Below are 20,681 nucleotides of genomic sequence, written 5' to 3'. Positions count from 1 at the left end.
TGTTGTGTATACGTTCCTGACAACTCGCCTTCTGTATACAATGCTATCTCTAAGTTACATAAGATTGCTGCTGAAATCCACCCCGAAAATGGTACATGGACAGTTTCAAATTGGTTCTGGACTTTGCTTAGTACCTGGGGTTGGAAACTATTGACTATTCTTTGTATCTTTATTGGAATACTCTTCTTCCTTTGCCTATGTATCCAATGTGGCCCTACACTATGCTCTGTATGTATCACTACTTGCATTCCGTCCTAACGAGCTATTGACAAAAACGAGCAAATGATCGGCAATGAAATAACGAACATAATGTTTTTTTTTCTTTTTTTGGTCCTCATCTCCACCATGGTTGTGATCTGCCAAACCTCTGAACAAGGAAGAAAGGCATATAGTGGTGCTGACATGCTGACTCAGTCAAAGACTGGTAAGTGTACAGACGGTGAATAGAGCTGCCATGACCCTACAGCTATGTCGTTCACCATGCCGATCCTGGCACCTTGTTACTTATTAGACAGATACTAACCATAAGCCAATTACCACCATTGCTAATATCCACCAATACGCCAAGAGAAAAAGGCGAAGTTGTTAAGCAGGGAGAGTATATCATGGCTTCGTAATCATCGGACCTGGGAGGGGGGGAAATAATAAAAATATATATATTTTTTTTAAAACAGTACAACTAGTGAGACCAATCAAGTAGATGCCAAAAAGCTCTTTTATCTGGTTTCCCAGCCCTGGCGAGATCTAATTTTGATATTTGTAGCATTGAGGTACACCAGTCATGTAAAGAAGGAGGAGAAGCCTCTTTCCATCGCTTGCAGATTTCTCTACGGGCCACCAAGATAGAGTAAAACAAGAGGTTTTTGGCAGGACTTCGCTTCTGATCTACTACACCGAAGATTACTAGCCGAAGGTCTATAACCACTGTAAAACCAATGGAGGATGTAAGTTTGTTGCTAATTAGATCCCAAAAAGACGTCAGGTGTGGACAATCATAGAACATGTGTACATCAGAGGCCGCCACTAGACCATACCGGGCACATGCAACCGGGTCCCCTGTTGAAAATTTAGACAACCTCTGAGGGGAGTAGTAAGCCCTATGGAGGGTAAAAGGGTGGTTCCTGCGGAGCCAGGCTAGTTTGACTAGATCCCACAAGACATTACAGGACATAAGCCATAGATCGTTCAAGTTCAGGGAAGGCATCGAGGAACCCCACAGTTAGTCTGGGAGATGGAATTCCCCATTGATCTCTTCCAAGATTTGTTTGTACCATAGGGAAACTTCCTTAGATACTGATGGTTTATCGAGCAAAAAAGATTCCAGTTCGCTGCCTCCCCCTAGAGGCGTGTTGTAACAACGGGAGGCTCTAGCTGACTGTGCTTGAGCCCAACTTGATATTTGCAGATACTTCAATCTAGAGAAGTTAGGGCCCACCTTGCTCGATAGATGTTCTCAAAAGAGCAAGGTCCCTTCCACAAACAAGTCACCCCATGTTGAAACTCCGGCGTCTTTTAGTGAGATTACCAGTACATTGTTTACCCAACCAGGAGCAGCAGGGAGATCCCATATAGGAGAGCTATTCGAGTAATATCCTAGTTTGGTTGCAGCTCTGAGATTGAACCAAGTTCTTGCTAGGCCCTGCAGCACCTTCAATTTAACCTTTTTGAAAAATTTAGGGTCACCAAACTTGAAAAGAAAACCCGACTGCCCAACTCCTTCACCCTGTAATAAAGCCGAAAACATCATCCCAATGCCTTGGTCTGATGGGGTTTTTAGCAACATTCGTGCGTGTGTCATCTGAAAAGCCCACGCATATATCTGAAGGTCAGGACCAGCCAAACCACCTTTCTCCCTACGAAGCCTTAATTTCTTCCAGGCTATTCTTACACTTTTATTTTTCCAAATAAATGAAGAGATGTCACTCTGCAACTTCGCCATCAGTGATGTGTCAAAATAAAGTGGTATGGTATTAAAAATAAAAGTCAACTTAGGTAGAATGGACATTTTCACTAAATTTGCACGACCCAGAACTGTCAGAGGGAGATGTCCCCAAGACCCCATTAACTTCCGGCAATCTTTAGCAACTATAGCAAAATTGGTGGGAGCAATCAAGTTGATATCTTTAACGATTATTAAACCAAGATATCTCAAATTCCTCCTTAGTTGCTCGTTAAAACCTGTTACATCCCTATTCCATGCCATAATTTCAGTTTTGGAGGCATTTACCTCGTACCCTGAGATTTTCCCAAATTCCAGGGCTACGTTTATAGCTGCCGGGAACGCGGTACTGATCTCTGACGTCATGATCATAATATCGTCTGCATACAGGGACACCCTTTTTTCCCAATCTCTGTATTTAAAAGGCTTGATGTTATTGTCCTCCCGAATTTTGTTTAGCAAACGGCGCTATATAAAGATCGAAAAGCAGGGGGGCTAAAGGGCAACCCTGCAGTGTACCCCTTGTAATATTAAATGGTTCAGACAGACCCCCGTTAACCAAGACAGATGTGGATGAATTATGGTATAGGAGTTCCACCGCTCTGCGGAAAGCCCGACCCACGCCGAATCTTTCCAAGGCCCCCGACAGGTACAACCAATTGACCCTGTCGAAGGCCTTGGTGGCATCCAGCGTGAGGATTGCCAAAGGCATAGAGGAACTTGTCGCCATGTTGATTGCTCCTATAAGGTCATACGTCAGCTCAAAGAGCTGGCGACCCTTAACAAAGCCCTTCTGATTGAAATGTAGGACTGCAGGAGCAACCTGGCCCAGCCTCTTGGCCAAAAGGGACGCAAAGATTTTGTAGTCGGCGTTAAGAATTGATATGGGGTGGTATGAACCGCAGTCAGTGGTAACCTTGCCTGGTTTCAGAATAAGTGTGATGGATGCGTTATTCCAGGAGATTGAGGTAAAACTCCTTCCTGCAGAATTTGATTGAATAATACAGCAAGGAAGGGAGCAATTTCACCCGCAAGGTGCTTATATATCTCGGCCGGCAAGCCGTCAGGCCCCGCCGCCTTGCCCACCTTGCTATTTTGAATCGCAATCACCACCTCTTCTTCCGTGATCGTCTTGTCTAGGGATGCACTTTGTTCTGGGGATAGCGATGGTAATGAAATACAATTCAGCCACTCCTTTATATTTTCGGGAGAGATATTCTTGTCCTCCTGATAGATATTCTGAAAAAAATCTTTAAAGGCCAATCTTATTTCTAAATCCGAAGATACGGTTCCGGCGCTAGTTGTTATGGAATCAATGTTATTACGTGTCCGATCGATTCTGGACTTCCAGGCTAGCAGTTTGCCAGCCCCTTCTCCAAATTCGAAATGGGCTAGTTTGCTAGCTTCCGATTTCTGGAGGATGCGCTGATTAAGCACAGAAGCCAGTTGCCCTTTAAGTTCCAGCAGCTTCTCCTGCTTAGCCAATGCAGTAGGATCGAAAACATTACTGCAGGCCTCTAGTTCGGTTTGCATCAGTGACAGGTTGGCCTCTATAGATGCAACTTCTTGGGTGTACTGCCTCCTGCGGAATACAGTTTTATTCTTAATGACCCCTCGCAGGGAACACTTAAAGGCGTCCCATACAGTACTAGAGCCCGCAGAGCAGATATTGATTCGCAAAAATTCTTGTGCTTCTGCTCTAATACATAAGAGATTAAAAAAAACCTCCTGTGATTCTGGGCAAATCACTTAATCTCCCTGTGCCTAAAAATGAATGCGTGTCCTCATGTAACGTAACTGGTGCTATGTAAAGCGCTCTGATACCTGATTCAGTTCGGGTCTAGTTCGTGCTATATAAAACTCGCCTAAATAAATAAATAAATAAATAAATAAAGATCATCTGAAGATGTAAGAAGGGACCGATCAAAAGATCATGACCTGGCCGGGGATTGGGTCAAACCGACAAGATCTAAAAAAACTGCGGAGTGGTCCGACAAGTGCGATGGTAGGTAAGTGACATTTTTTACCGAATCGAGCAAAGCTCTACTTATTAAAAAAAAATCAATCCTGGATCGGTGGTGATACTTAAAATTTCAGAAAGAAAAAACAGTTTTCTGACCCGCCCTTACTCTCCAGATATCTATAAATCTGTATTGACACATAGATTTAAGTAGGAAAGCTCTGGACTTAGACAACGTTTGTTGTCGACTAGACGGAGTCTTATCTAGCGAGGGGTCAAGTACGATGTTAAAATCCCCTGCTATTATGACTGGTTCTGAGAAGTGCAAAAGTTCGGAAAATAGTGATGCTATGAGGGATCATCCCGGTTAGGCCCATAATATCCAGCTATAGTTAAACGTGAGCCACCTATAACCACGGTGGCGATTGCCACCTGCCTGCGGAGTCTACCTTCTGCGTTATGAGTCTTGTGGTGATAGTTTTTTTTAAAAAGAATACTCACTCCCCTAGTAGTGATTGTTTGGGAGGTAGAGACAGACAGATCTATCCATCTGTTTTTTTTTACCAGATCAAGCAGCTCAGCCTCAACTAGATGTGTCTCCTGAAGTATAATGACCTGCGCATCAGAATCCCGTAAGTATTGTAGAATCCTATTTGGTCTAGGTTTGGTGCGCAGGCCATTAATATTCCAGGAGAGAATCCTAAGATTACTCATGGCTAGTATGACTAGTACGGCTGGATACTGGAGGCATGCATCCCTTAACCACTATCTGAAATACGATCCTTGTCCATACTTTAGAAATGGAAATAAAATTGTCAACAACCAAATCGGAAATTAGGAACATTTTATGCTTTTTTCCCCAACCCTCCACACCCAAGTGAACCCCGCCCCCCCACCCTTGAGGAACCCTTGTACTATCTAACCGGAACATGTCCTGTTTGTGGTACCCCTGACCCATTCTGAGCCCCTGCAAAGCGTTTTGACTATAAGGTTGAGGACTAGATAATACTACCATTGTGGTTTTATCTGCTGTAACTCCACACGAAATCTAATCAAATCCCTCGAGGTACAAGGTAGCCACCGTTGTGATTTTCACCTCTTTTATTTATTTATTTTTTTCCCTTCTTTTTTCCCCTTTTTCTAATTTTTTTTTCCCTTTTTCGCATATTCAACCTCCCCTTTATTTATTTATTTATTTTTTTGCAAGAAGCTCCTTCCCTCTTACTAGTTTGTTGTATTTTTCATCTACTTAATTTTTTTTATTATTATTATATATACATGTTTGTATGTTTTTATATACATTTTTTTACCTTTTTTTTTAATTTAGACATTTTACATGTCACCATATGAAAAGAATGGGAAAGGACAAGAAGGAGGAAGGAGATGGAGCAACTGGGAGAGTCAGGAAAAGTCAAGGATTGTAGAATCCTAACCTTTTTACCTTGAAAAAATATTCATGCTCTCATACTCTCAGCCTGAACCCCCCTCGGCCCTCTTGGGCCCACCAAAGGTCATCAGTAGCTCATCTGCAGCCTGAACTGAGCGAATGTTAAACATTTTGTTGTTAAACATAATCTTCAGAGCTGCAGGAAAACTCAGCTGCACTGTCGCACCTAGTTTCCTAAAAGCCTCCATCCTCCTGCCCAATTCCCATTGCCTATCTAAGGTGGCCCTTGATAGATCAGATCTTATTTGAAGCCTACTCCTGATAGGGATTTTTGCTTGAGAGCTAGGTTAAGGATACAGTCCTTTAATGAATAGGTGTGAAAGTTCACTAGGATCTTTCCTGGCTTAGTCCTCTGTGGGCTCCGCCTAAAGGGGTCCCTATGTATCCGCTGAATGTCAATAGCTAACTCCTCTTCAGAGTGATCTAAATTGAGAGACTTCATTAGAAGTTGAATGATATAAGCCTTGATGTCTGAACCTGCACTGCCTTCTGGCACGTTCAAAATGCGAATATTGCTTCGCCTCGCATTGTTCTCCAAGATCTCCATTCTGTCTGCCAGAGCAGTGTCTTCTCTTTTTAATTTGACAATTTCCTCCTTAGCATTATCCAACTCAAGTGACATTCCTGCAACTGTTTCTTCCAGCACTCCAGTTCTTGAAAAAAGACTGTCTATCTTACTGTCTAAAGACTCACAGTAGGATCTGATCTCTCTCTGGATTATCGTTGACTCTTCAAATCCCCGTTTAATGTCAGCTGACAAATTGGAGAAAATAAGCAATAATGAGGAGACAGAGATCTGGAGGCATGCTAGCGGTGGAAGCAGACGGGCTAGAAGAGGTATCGCAGGTGGAAGAGGAATTAGGAACAGTTTGCTGCGGGATATTTAAATTTACATTTAAGTGCCCCTCTAGACTTTGACAACCCAGAACGTCTGGCTCAAGGTCCGTGACTACTTCATGGCATACATGCTCACCCAGATGACTGCGCTCCTCTACTTCAACGGAACTGCTTGGTGTGGCAGAAGTTGCTGGTGCCGTACTGAGCTCCGAAGGAGATGCCGCCGGGGAACCAGTAACACGGATATTGATATTGAGACTTGATTCTACAGATGGTTTAGTAGGTGAAGTAATATTCAAGGTAGAGTTGACATTTATCAGAGAAAGGCTAGTGGATGTGCCCCCCGCCCCGGGTTGAAGTTCATTGCAAGCCTCCTCCATATTAACAGATGTAGAATCAACCGAGTCCAAACAGCCGGACTGAAACGTAGTCATGGATAGGCCTGGGCGGGTAGAAACTGAAGGGGGATAGCTCTGAACCAAATCTAACACCTGAGGAATAGCCTTGAAATAAGAGCGCAGAGATGGCGTTATCCTAGAGCTGGAATCGAGGACCAACTTAGCTGACTTAGCTGATTTTATAGACTTTTTTGCGCGTTTAGCTTTCACCTCAGTAGAAAGATATGAAGAAGTTTTAGAGGGCGTTTTAGTAGTATTGGTCGTTTTGGTCAGCTCGAAACCCACTTCGGCAATACCCTGGGTCACTTCCCCAGACTCCAGCCTAACTAGTGTCTGTGCTCCAAAACCGGGGGGTCCGCTCCTGTCCTCCTTCTCCTTACTGAATTTACCCCCCTTGCTTTGGTTTTTGCTGCCTCTATTACCTCTACAACCCCTGCTAGCTATCACCGGCTGTAGGTTGGAGGGGGTTTCAGTTGGATAAAGGCTGGGGCTTCTGAGAGTGGTTGCTCGTGGGGTGATTCATATACTACGCCCCCCCTGCTCTGCACTGGAACACGGTCCTGAATCAAGCGGCCCCTCTACAGATGTCTGGAACAGCTTACTATCAGCTGACCCCCCCCCCTCCTAGCTTCCCCTTCACCTCCTTTGTTGAAGACACAGATGACGCAGAAGCTGCCGCTATGGCTGATGTAGAGGCTGGGGCAACTGCTGCTGCATCGGCTGTATCGGCCCATTCAGTCTCAGCCCGCGGCCCCTCCTTCCTCAAGAGCACGCTGGGCCGAAGGTCTCTACGGAGAGACCGCGAGTGTCTCCCTCGGCAGAGCTCCAGGGCGGCCTGATGCCACGGCCTCAAACCTGACGGCGGCTGCAATGTCGGCTCTATCGGACAGAGCACCTGAATTGACGGGATTCGGAGGATCGCCGAACCAGGCTGGAGCACGCCCCTCTCCAAACACATGGATAGGGAAAAAAGACCGCGGACGCAGTCCGGTCCGTAAAAAGCAAGCTTCAGTAATTCCTCTGAAACTCCCGAAACAGCAGGACGGAGTTACTCAGAATTCTCGCACCAAAGTCCTCGTTTCTCTCATGGCAGTCAAAAACATAACGCTCCGCTAGGGCTCAGAGCAGAGTACCGCGGCAGCTAGACTGCTGCCGCCATGTTCCACAACTAGACTGTCAACGTACATAATGTTGATTAATATTGATGATGAACACCCTGATTACTTCAGATATAAAGTAGCTTCAGCTAAATGCTAAAAGGGCCGTCTGTCGTAATTTGACAGCAATTGGGTTAGCATTTGCTTCAGCTACACGAACTTGCACTGTTAGCTTGACTATATTCCGGAGGCCATTTTGTATTCCAGACTTCCATTTTAAGTGAATGCGCTACCTCGTGGTCAGCATGCCCTTTTGTCCTTTCTCTCTCCCTATGGCCATTTGATCTGCCCAGCAACAGGCTATTTTTAGTAATGGTCAAGCCTGCACATGCGTATTCGGGCTTTCAAGGTTAATGATCGGTCACTGCTTAGGAATGTTCTCCAAACTGACCAGTGGTACTAACTCCTCCCACAAGCTGGCTGTGTTCCAAAAATGCCCTTATATGTACCTAAAGTTGTATAAAGTGTGAACCGCCTATTTTTCAAATTCCTGTAAACTGTATAAAAGAAGCTATGTATTCAGTGTTCGGGGTGATACTTCTTGCATTGCCGAAGGGTGCTGTAGGATTGTACCACCACCCCATGGGGTCTTAATAAACTTGTCTTTTGCATTTTCAGTTTCCATACCAACTTCTATTCTAAGGTATCGAGAGTTTTTGCAGAGTATGTAAGTCTGTTGAAACCCAATACCACACTCCAGGAGGAGAAAATTAGTGACTTAAAAAAGCTAGTGGACAAGTTGTGGGTCAGAGTAATACATTTATCCAGGAATTCGAGGAGTGTTTATTTTTGCTTTCCCATAGTTCTACCGTACAGCTATTGCATTCCCTGCGTTGAGAACAAGGGGAACTGGGTTACAGAAATACAAAATGTCTTCTAAAATGCCCTGAAAAACAAGGCAGAGCTACAGACAATTGCCATAGGAAATTCATATCCTAAACCTCAATTTAATATTCTAGAACTGCTTTACTAGAAAGTGATTGTTCTTAGAAAACAGTGCAATGTACTGAAAATGCATTGGTGTTGGAAAACATGCTAACAACCAAAAGAGCAGGAGACCAGGGAGCAGACATCAACACTGGCCCACAGTGAGGATCACAGTTACATGGCACAAAGGAATATTCACAAAAACTGTATCAGGATATGGCAGGATGAGGATAGCACAAGGAAATAGAGGTTGGGATACTATGAGGTGGCTACATGGTATATAGGTGCATGTAGCTTTATTAATACTGTATTATATTTGTACTTTATTCTGTGTGTATTACTTCCTTTGTCGTTAAGGTGCCTTAAAGACGTTTAATTACATTGGGAAGCTACAATCCCTGGCAGCTGATGGATCCTGTACTATAGGGGTTGGGGGGCAAGTTGGGGAGATGCTCTGCAAATATTGTGTATAGAGGAACCCAGAGATGTAAACTAATTGACTGTACCAATTTGTAATTCTACTTTTCTGAAGCTAATCATGTTTGACCCTACATTTGTATTTCATTCTGGGCGCCCAATGCGTTTTATAGTTTAAAGTTGAATACAGAAATGAATCACAAAAAGAAAATGCATCAGTGACTTTTAAATTCTAAAATATCACTTCCAACGTGTTTAGAAAATGTCAAGCATGGGATTGTACTTTCACTTCATAATACATCACGTTTATTTTTTTTACCTCCAGGTCCCTTAATTGTGATGTTGCCGCTTTATATTCCAACTCCAACATATTTTTCTCTGAGGACACTGTTGTGCTCTCTAGCACCATTTCCACTTTCTGCAGGTTTAAAGCCATACAACTCTTTAAAAAAAGAAAGAAAAAAAGATTACAAAGTTGTAAATAAATAGAGAGGTTGGCATAAATGTATCATTATACGGAGACAAATAATGTTATTTATCACAGAAATATGTGGGCTCTAACCCTTTTTTATTCTTTATATGATTAGGTTTTCTTCTTGAATGATATGGCTGAAGAACAGGCAATAACGCAGAAAAAAAGCTTAAGCACAAGCATAAAGGAGCGCTGTACCCAGGTACCACAATCACACGCCTGCCAGGCGCCACCCTCGCACTCCTGCCAGGTGCCACCCTCACACTCCTGCCAGGTGCCACCCTCACACTCCTGCCAGGTACTCACTTGGCTCTTTCTCTCCGTCTACCAGAAAGGAAACCAGAGCAGTCTCTGAGAAGATCATACAACTTCCTGCTGAAAGGATGCTGCACACCCGGAAACAGAGAACACCCTGCAGTCTATTTTTGATTTAGCTCCAATTAACCTTTGTTTCAAGAGGTATTTAATCAGAAAAATATGTAACTCAAAACACACTAATGCGCCATGCTGTTAGGACACACACAGCATTGTCTAGGTCTATCCGTTTATGCGGTGCTCATGCTCGCAGGTTGAGGTTCTCTTGGGGGAAAAACTGAACAGCTTTTGTCTGTAAGGAATATGACCTAATCCAGCAGATCAATACAAAGATCCTATGCATTCACTGGACTTCTCAGTTGAACCAAGCGAAGACATCTTTAAATGGATAATCTATTTACCTTTCAAATTAAGACAAGAATTCAGACTGTACTACTGTTACTACAGATTTACTAATCTGCATACACCCATCCGGTCTTAAAAACATTTTCATATGCCAGATCATTGTTCAAATGACAAAGGGTCGTTGCCAATTCGTTAGAGCTAAATTCCTGAGGTGTTATCACAAAAATACTTTGGTGTAATCAGAAAAATACATGCAGCATGTCAGTGTCTGAATATGGCTTGGTTCTCACTATACAAAACACCTTGAAGAAGCTAATTTCCTTCCAAGCACAAGAATTGCAGGATGACGCAGTGTTACCTAAAGTATGTTCGTTCAACAAGCAACTGAGAAATACAAAGAGAAGGGGCATTTATGTGACATGGGGTGGTTATGGATCATAGCTGCAATACATGAGAAGCTTTAGAAAACTGGCAATGTGAATGGAGGGTTCAAAAAGGAACTTAACCAAAATCAGAGTGCTGATAAACAACCTACACTGGTGGAATCCTACTGCAACAAAGACGTGGCTGCAATCTCGTAATTCCTAAGGCATCTGGTTGTGCAGCACATCACTAGTATTCTGTGCTGTGCAAAGGACAGCCATACTAACTTCAATCAAACTTCTAAGTCGCCATTATAACGCATCCTGTATTCAAATGTTAACTTCGCCAAGAAAGGAAATGCAATTGATAAATGGCAGTGTGTTCTGTACATGTGCCTATTTTGCGTAGCAATAACATCACCTAAACTACCTACATCTGGAACATCGTCCTAAATCCTTGAATACCAGCCAGACCTACCATGGAGCCCAGTGCTGCCTCTCCTGAGTTAATATCCTCAAATCCCTAATCGTGGCTCTGCACACAACCTCCCTCTGCGAATCCTCCATTGCAATACTCCTTACAGTGTGATGAAGTAGAATATGAACCGATATAAATGGTCACGGTTTCAACTGATTATTTTTTCATCAAGTTAACGTTGGCTTTGGCAATTGTATTCCTGCTTCCCTTTTTTAGGTTTCGACCTGGTGAGGGCACGAAGTGCCCCTCCCAGATCGAAAACTTTTGTCTACAGTATGGATGTCGGCACCGCCTCTGCCTCTCATTGGCTAGCTCCATAAATGGAGGCTAGCCATTGGCAGACATTGCTGTCCGTCACTCTTTGCCCGTCCGGACGCGAATCGGGGGCGTTCCCGTGCCTTTTTTTAAGTCCCGCCCCCTTCTTTCGTCAGCCGCCCCTTCGCCCCTTTTTTCATCACGGCATTTGTTTTTGTCGGCTTTTGTTTGCCGCCCCTTTTTTCGTCACCGCCCCTTCGCCCCTTATTTCATCACGGCATTGCATTGCATTTGTTTTTGTCGGCTTTTGTTTGCCGCCCCTTTTTTCGTCAGCCGCCCCTTCGCCCCTTTGATCTACATTATGTGCCAATGCCCCCCCCCCGCTGTCCGTGTGCTCGTAGGTGCTTGTGCTTGTTTATTTTGCCTGAAACAGTGAATGCTCTGTCACTTGCTGAGATCTGTTTATTTGAAACATGTTTCCCGCCTCCCGAGCCGCAGCCGGTCCCGATGCCGATATAACACGGCCTCCGCTCTCCCCTCCCACAGCAGATCCCCGCCTCCCTCGTCTCCGGCCTGCCGGGCTCCCGGCTGCTGCTCTGGAGGCCTCCCTGGACATGGCAGCCCACATGGCCGCGCAGGAGGAGGCGATCCGCCTGCTGACCGGGGAGATCAGCCGCCTGACACGGCAGGAAGAAGCGACCAGCAGCCCGGGACGCCGAGAACGAGAAGCTCCGCTACCGGATCCTGCATCTGCAACGTAGCCTGAAAGCCGAGCAGGAGGCGGGGCACGGCACACGGGCCTCACCGGCGGACGTCGCGGTGCTCCCGGCTGGCGAGAAGCAGGTAGGGTAAGAGGCGGAGCCCTGTCCGGGGAGTTCCCTGCACCGGCACACTAGCCCTTGCAACATCCCACTAACACTGGTGTCAGTCGGTGTAAAGTGTGCCTGCATTTTGTTTTCCTTTTTAAAGTGCTCCCTCTTTCCTAACCCTTGGTTTTAGTCAGTGCAAAGTGATGCCTGCATCTTACCAGTCAGTATTAAGTGCTGCCTACTTTGTCACCATAGAGCACTACCTGCTTCGTGATAGTTGAAAGCTGGGTTTACATTGCTTCAGCCTAAAGCACTGCTTGCTTGATATCAGTTTGTGTAAAACACTGCCTGCTTTGTATTACCCTAGAGCACTCACTTCTTCACTTCAGTCACTGTAGAGTGAGGTCTGCTTCATATCAGCGCTGCCTTCTTTGTACATTGTAAAGTGCTGTTTGCCTTGTGTCACCATGGAGCGCTGGCTGCTTCATGTGAGTGTAAAGTGCTGCCTGCTTCACGTGAGAGTACAGTACTGCCTGCTTCATGTGAATGCAAAGTGCTGCCTGCATCACATGAGCACAGTGCTGCCTGGTTTGTGTCGATTAGTGTATAGTGCTGTTTGACTCGTACCACCATGGAGCGCTGCCTGCTTCATGTGAGTGTAAAGTGCTGCCTGCTTCATGTGAGTGTAAAGTGCTGCCTGCTTCACATGAGAGTACAGTACTGCCTGCTTCATGTGAGTGCAAAGTGCTGTCTGCATCACCCAAGCACAGTGCTGCCTGGTTTGTGTCGATTAGTGTATAGTGCTGTTTGGCTCATACCACCATGGAGCACTGCCTGATTCATGTGAGTGTAAAGTGCTGCCTGCTTCACGTGAGTGCAAAGTGCTGCCTGCATCACCTGAGCACAGTGCTGTTAGAGCTATTGCCAATGTAAATGACAATGCCATTTATTTATCTGTTTTCAAAACCAACACATAAATAAAAATGTTGTCATTTACAATGCCAATAGCTCAAACTTTTCCAAAGGCGAAACCGTTGCATTGTAAATGCTTGTTTTATAGTGCCAGCTGTTGTGTGCTTGAGAAAAAGCATGCAAGTGATAATGTGAGAATTTTAGTTGACAGTGTGTTTAAGGACTGTTTACTTTGTAAAGGCATTTAAATGCATTTAAATAAGAAATACGGATGTATTTCAACATTATGAGCTCATCCTTTATATTTGGTAAATGTTGCAGTTCTCTTCATTTTGCCTGCAGGTACATGATGATAATAATAATAATAATCCACATTTGTAAAGCGCACAATCACCCGTAAGGGTCTCTAGGCGCTGGGGGCCGTCGGGAAGATTAAGCGAGCTATTGCCCAGAGTCACATGGTGCTGGGCTAACCTGCCGCCGGAGCCAGGGATCGAACCCTGATCCCCAGATTCCAGCGTCAGTCGCCCTGGCCGCGGCACCACACCTCTACATGGGCGTGTCCGACGTCTTGACGACCGCATGTCTGAGGGTATTTTTGGGTCTGGGCTTAAGGACAGCTTTAGCGGATTCCCCAGACCTCTTGCAAACAATAAACAATGCAATACAATATACCTACACAGAGAGCTATGAATACGTCTCCTTCAGCCATGGCGTGCTTGTACTGTCGTTTACTCCTGGCTCAGCCAAACTACAGCATAGGAGTGGGCCAGGGGGCAGCCCTTTCAGTGATAGTCTTGCTTTCCAGTGTTATTCACGTTTTGTGTCATCCCACACAAATGCCATTGGGTGTTTCCAACCTCAAGCAGTGTGATGACAGCATTCTGTGACAGTACCTTCGAGTTTGTATCTGACCCGGTTCTAGCGGGTGGGCCAGGCCCACCCAAACATGACCTTTGGCCTTCCGAGTCGGCAGACGAGGCCATGAGGACGGCCAAACGTTGTGATGATTTTTGCACTTTGTTTAAATTTATTATCAGTATGGGATAGCGTTGTCACCTTTCCAAAAGAAAATACCCGCTGTGTGTTGTAGTTTAAAAAGTGTGCACAGGCATGAACATGATACTAAATAGAACTATGAATAAAATTGAATGTATGCATTTGTACCTTGACTTTTTTGCCTGTTTTTACTATATTTAATAGTCGGGATTCTTTTCAGCTCTAGAATACATTTAACGGTGTTTTTCATTTTTATTTGCTGTTCGAATTAGGAACAGATAAGGGCTAAATAAAATTCTTAATTTAGGGTGGTTTTGCTAATTTTCGTACCACCTGGAACATTAAAATTCCGGACGTGCCAGTAAAAAAAATCTGCCAGGCGGCAACCCTAGTCGGGTGTAATTAAGGAACCTCTAGAATTTTTTTTAAAGTGCATTGTTTTTATAAATACGGTTTTACGTATGCACTGTAAAGGGGAAAAATGATGACTTTCGGTGATTCTCAATTTTTACAATGGCTGACATTAAAATATTCGTGGTGAAAGAAAACAGCAATGTGGCAACCGTACCTCATGTCGGAGGCAAGCTGCAGTTAGGCGATGTGTATGGGGAAGTGGGGCAGGGTAGTTACCTGCCAATGAAACAGCAGGTTCAGTGGCACCGGAGCCCAGAGCTGCCAGCGTCCTTGTGCACCTCAATTATCTAACATAACGTGTGTTTGTAAAATTCACGTTCACCCAAGGGTAATTTGGCACTGAATGACAGTTGTTTATTGTTACCCAACTCAATGGTACTCCTTTTATTGACTTCAGAAGGATGAAAGGCTGAGTGAACCCACCAGGATTCGAACCTGTGACCATGAGGTCGAACACAGGCCCCTACAGTGAATGCATTGGCCTGCCAGACCCGGCTGTTTCTGTATGTGGATTCTGAATGTGTTTATGTATTTTAGTCTGTGTATGATGCACACAGTAATATACTTTAGGATGTGGCATACATTATAATACTCTCATAGTGGCAGTGCATGCCTCATTGCATAAGCAGCCACAAGGGAATCATAAATGTCTTGGCAGTATCCCAGAATAAATGTGGAATTATCCTCTTCAGATGAGCACATAATTTTTCACGTAAAACTAAGAAACACGATTAATGATCTCCTTTCATATGACGTCAGCACGTGAATACAAGTGGCATCTAAACAGACATTTTTCAATGTTCTGTTATTGTATTACTCATGTTTCATTATGGCTTTTAATATAACTTTAGCAATGCCAATTATTGTGATGTTAAAAGGGTTAAGGTTATGTGACATCACTTTGTAGGAAGACTGAGGGTCAAAGGTAATATGATGTCACTTCTTTGATGTCATTAAGGTCAAGGACGTGTGATGTAATTTCCGCTACCCCAGGCATTTTGGTGAATCGATGTCCATGTGTAACTCCAGAGCTTGTAGTCTACCTCCAGAATTGTTATAAATTGGGCCCGCATTGGGCCCACCCAAACACCCCTGGCCCGCCCAGATAAAAATTCCAGGACCCGGGTCTGGTGTGCATTGGAAACGCAAGCACGCCACGGAAAGTAGTCCGTTTTTATCTGTCATGGTACTGCAACACCCAACAGCTGACTCCCCACACATCTACTTTACATCTTCATTTAGGTTTGACTTGCCCTATAAATATGGCAAAAAGCGTGAACTGAGCTTAACCACAAATTCAGCGCTCCCAATTGTACTTTCTGCCCAGGGATGTGACGCATTAGAAGACGCTACGGAGAAAGCAAACAATATGGATTCCCACAGAAAGCTGTAGATAACTGTAGGAGAGTAGGATCTGCATCTTATAGTTACTCCCACTTTTTGCCGATGTTTCAAGGTTTTCGACTTAGTCTGGCTGGGATCCTGCTATTTAGGACCCCAGCCTAGCTGCTGTCTCTTATTAACTGATTACATGTACTTTAGATACACTCCAGATTGGATTCTGGGGTACCTTTATAAGTCCCTAATATATTGTACACTATATACCCACTATATACCCAGGGCATAGGTACCCCAGAGGCCTCCCAGGGGCTGCAGCTTATATTATGCCACCCCTGAGAGGCCACTCAAATGGACACCACAGGTCTGCTACTGCAACCTGTGTAAGGTGGTGCATGCACCTCTTACTTAGATATAGGTTCACTATATCTACCTTATCACTGCACATATAAACCTATCAGTCACCCCTATGGCAGGCCTTATCAAACCTGAAGGCAGGGTGCTGGGTTTTATGTGAGCGGGTGCCCATGCATGTGCAGGACCCCTCTGCAGGCTTCGGAATGTATTCTCCGGGGTTGTTCTGTGATGCAGGCATACCATATACTCTTAAGTGCATTATAACCTCGCGGTAAATGCTAACTTTAAAACGGCCGCACAAAAAACGATTGTGTTTGGTTTCAAACACCTTGGAATCATACCTCCACACCAGTAACTGGTGTGGGAGGTATGATTCCAACCTCCTAGATGGAGAAATATGACAGCACCGGTACACCCAGTACCAGATTTCTCGACCCTGGCACCACAAGATGGATGCTGCCAGCCACAGACACAAGTCTGCCCTCCTGCTGCTGGACACAACTCTGGCAGGGGAAGGCTGGACAATAGGTTTCCTGTCACAGGGAGATTTAACCACCTCCCAGACAGGCTTTAGTGTATTAGGGCTGGGTGGGTGCACTCCAAGAGTGCTTTGATGTCAGCACGGGGGCACATTTGGTGTCCCTGTGTATAGTCCAGCTCAAACCGGTTATCAGCCTCTGCTCTGGCGCGATACTGGATAAAGGATATGGGTGTAGCCAGCCCTCTGTCCCGACCCTCCCATAGGTGGGTCCCCAGAGTATGTCCAACCCCTTCCTTGGGTATAAAGTAGAAACCCCTGGCTACAGGACTTTAGATTTTACCTGGACGCAACTCTGCTACAGAAACCATGTACTTCGATGATCTAAGCTGCGCTAGATGACTGAAGAATCTCCCTTGGAGTAAAGGAGTTACTCCCCTGTTAAGCAGGCACCAAAGACGCATCTGATCGGTTTGCAACTCCGAAGCTCCTGAGGACTCCTAAGACTTTTGCAACACAGGAAGTGGGGTTCCAAGTGTCCCTGTGGTCGACTAGTGTGCTCAGTAAACCTGAGACCCGTAACCCTCGTGGGGACGGTGGAACTCGAACCCCTGGGCACCGTGTCCGTTTGCAGAAGCATCTGCTTTCCGGCGATCCCTGAAGTCCAGACCCCGAGAAGTGATTCCACCGAAAATTACAGGCCTACACTCCACGAGTGTTCCGTGGGCTGATATTTTGTGATTCATCTCGAGGTCCCTTCGCGATCCCTGGTCCGTTGGCCTGTGGATCCCTGTGATGGTAACTTTAACTTTCCTTGGGCTTTTCTGGTTGCTCCAGATGTGCCCTGGCTAACCATTGGAGAGTCCCCAGGACCTTGCTGGTCCTTACCGAAGCTGATTTCCTCTCACGGCAGCAGCACTTTGCAGCATCTAGCCTTGAAAACGGTGAATATTCCCGACACCATTTGACACCCATGCACCCGGCTTCCCTGGGTTAGGTAACACGAGTAACTCCGGTGCTCACATGAGTGCTGGCCTTAGAACCTTCTAAGTCGGAAATGGTTTGCTCGAAGTCCTCTCCTAAGTGTCCTTAAACTTTAAAATTCCAACCACAACATTCCCATAGGATTGTACGGAGCTCGCGGCAGTGTTCTCACACTGCACGCGTCCCCCTGTGGGTCCCCTTTGCACTACCTTGGATGGTTACTTGGGGTCCCAGCGATTCTACGTGCTCTAGGCACTGTGTCCAGTCAAGTTGTGGCTGTTATACCACTTTCTTAGTATATGGTTCGGTCTCCCATTGGAGCCCGCTGTGTATTGTGCTATTTACTGTCGTTCTAGCACTGTAATATTGTGTACTTTGTTCTCTAATCTCAAAGAGAGTGCTTAGTAATACATACATATATTTTATATATCTCCTGTGTGGTTCTCCTTTAATTTGGTTATTTAGGAGGTTATAGACTGGTAAAACAAGCTGCTTTACATTCCTTCAGGACTTAGCCTGAAGGCTGCTCTCCACAGCTACCACTAGGATAGCTTTCAATAAAGGTTGTCTTTAACCTAAACATCAATAAGGGTTGTTTGGACTGTTACAAGGTGCCCACTTTAATTAGTGGACAGCATATACCAGGCCAACTTCTCACAATAACTAGCACACATTGAGGGCGTCTGTCACAAGGCTAAGAGGGATCTTTTTTCGTTACATTTAACTTCGTAGATTTAATTACCACAGTGTTTTAACGTGAAGCTTTCCTCTTGCTTCGAATGCCAACAATTGTTCTCAACGTCATTTAAAAAGCTTTAGGAGGTCGGTGTGGGCGGGATCTCCGAGTTACGACGTGACCATACCCATACTTTCACAGAAACGGTTTCCCCTACTTTTTGGTAAAAAGACACTCGTGCCGGGGCGGTTAATGTCGACAGTTGAGAAGCCACAGCTGAATATGAAGGGAGTCTCCTGTGATGTGGAGCTGAGGCAAAACAGATTGCAAAGCAAGAAACAAACCTTCATACCACAGTGCCTGCTGCCTGAACAAACATTATTATTGTAAAAGGTACTGTAAGGATTTTAATAGCTATCCTGTAGAGTGGTGACTTTAATGGTCTGTTATAAAAAGGTTTGTACCAATTAGAGTCTGCCTAGTTCTAAAATCTATATTTTAGAAGCACAAATTTGATCTTAAACCTAAATAGCTTTGCAAGTTTTGGGGTAGCTGTTACTATTAGTAATGCAAGTTTAAAATAATGACTTACATATTCACAGTGATCTCGGTTATAGGCTGGGACCTCGCAGTGCTGAAAATACACAAGTCACTATCCTCCACTGGAGCAACCAGGATATGATTCTGCGGCTTTCTGGTTACACACACATACAGCTGCAGTGACTGCATTCACCAACACATTTCATACCGTAAAATTGAGCATTTCCCACAGATTAGTTTAACCTACATTTATTTTTTATTTAAGGGGTGGTTTAGAAGCACCAACATATTCGCTACAAAATACTTTTTGTCACGCCTTTGAAAAGTTCCCTCCCACAAATTTACACTAGGGATCACAGTTCCCATACTTAATGTGCTTCTACAATTGTTTAATTAAACTGCTTCATGTAGATCGATATTCCCTCATGCATTAGGTAGTATTTCGGGGCCAATGGGATTATAAAATTCAGCGTTTTCTATATAGTTACGGATTTTTCTGCTTTTGCCACAATCGATCATCTGCTGTATAATCCGCAGATTTGAAAAAAAAGTGTTTCTAGATCAAATGTTTAAAAAAAAGCATGGTGACCCGTGTGGCTGCACAGGGCCCTACGAAAAAGTTAATTTCTATCAAATGCATATTACTGTATTTGAATGTTAAACTGGTACTAATGAGGTGAACGTTTTAAAGAGACAGCGTTACCATGTGAGATAATGGTAAAAGTATATATTTTTTCATTTTCAGTTTATAAACTTTATTTTGGTTGTTAAAAAACCATAACAAGCATTTACAATGGAACGGTTTCGCCTTTGTAAAAGTTAGAGCTATTGGCATTGTAAATGACAATTTTTTTATTTATGTGTTGGTTTTGAAAACATAAATAAATGGCATTGTCATTTACAATGCCAATAGCTGGAAACAATTGTTTGTTAAATCAGAGCAGGTGTGAATGACTCGCCCTGCCCAGGTATTTCCTCTGTGTCTGTGTACGTTATACACGCGGGCACTACAATTACCAGAATGCAGTGGGAATGGACAGTTCACACCTGTTGTGGTAAAAGGCTTCGGAGAGTGAAAACCCGGACCCTGCTCCTGAAAAGCGTCCAACAGCTCAGGGAGCGTGAGACCACATCTCAGGGAAAGTGTGGACTCAGCCCCCAAACAAGTGTCACCCACGTCCCCGAGAGAGTGTGAGACACTTGCCAAGCAAGGCCGCAACCTTAGTACTGGGAGGGTGAGAAGCGAGCACTAGAACAGAAGTGACCACCTAGGGATTGTGAGACCCCCCACCCCCCTATCTGCGGCGTGGACGCAGCCCGAACAAGTGTCACCCTCGTCCCCGAGAGAGTGTGAGACCCCAGTCAAGCAAGGCCTCGACCTTAGCACTCGGGGGTGAGAATTGAGCACTAGAACAGGACTGGCCACATAGGGAGAGGGAGACCCCCATCTGGAGAGGGTGAACGCAGCCCCGAGCCAGAGACCCTCCAGCCCTGAGAGAGAGACTTTAGCGATGAGAACGTGAGACTGTTAGTCCCAGGGGAGTCCCGGAAGCTCATTTAAGGTGAGACCCGCACCATGGAAACGGCGTGGGCCCAGCCCTGAGGGAGGAAGACTATAGCCATGGCGTTACATTACCACTGCAACTATAGCTAGAGGCAGCCCTTAATTTGAGCCGGGCACGTAATCAACTCCTGCGCTTTTCATGAGCATCAGTTGAGGACACATTCATTTGTGGGAGGCCCGGGAAGATAAAGTGATATGCCCAGAATCACAGGACCTTGAGTCGAAGCCAAGACTCGAACCGTTGTTCCCCAGCTGAGCAGCTCTGGCCTTTACGCTACATCCTCTACCCACTTTTATGGTT

The 20,681-nt window shown here is 44.9% G+C and overlaps 1 protein-coding gene across 1 annotated transcript in view; it reads right to left on the bottom strand.

Moving 5' to 3' along the window:
- Nucleotides 1-20,681, bottom strand: part of SMC5 (structural maintenance of chromosomes 5) — a 699,122-nt gene that overhangs the window by 284,686 nt on the left and 393,755 nt on the right. Inside the window, exon 17 of the mRNA XM_078675750.1 lies at nt 9,402-9,524. Within this exon, the coding sequence (XP_078531876.1) occupies nt 9,402-9,524 (123 nt within the window). The remainder of the gene's footprint in view (nt 1-9,401; nt 9,525-20,681) is intronic.

Source organism: Lissotriton helveticus, chromosome 2_1 (genome assembly GCF_964261635.1).
Source record: "Lissotriton helveticus chromosome 2_1, aLisHel1.1, whole genome shotgun sequence".
Lineage (NCBI taxonomy): Eukaryota > Metazoa > Chordata > Amphibia > Caudata > Salamandridae > Lissotriton > Lissotriton helveticus.
The sequence above is the reverse complement of the archived record's forward strand: the minus strand, read 5'-3'. Positions and strand labels throughout refer to the sequence as shown.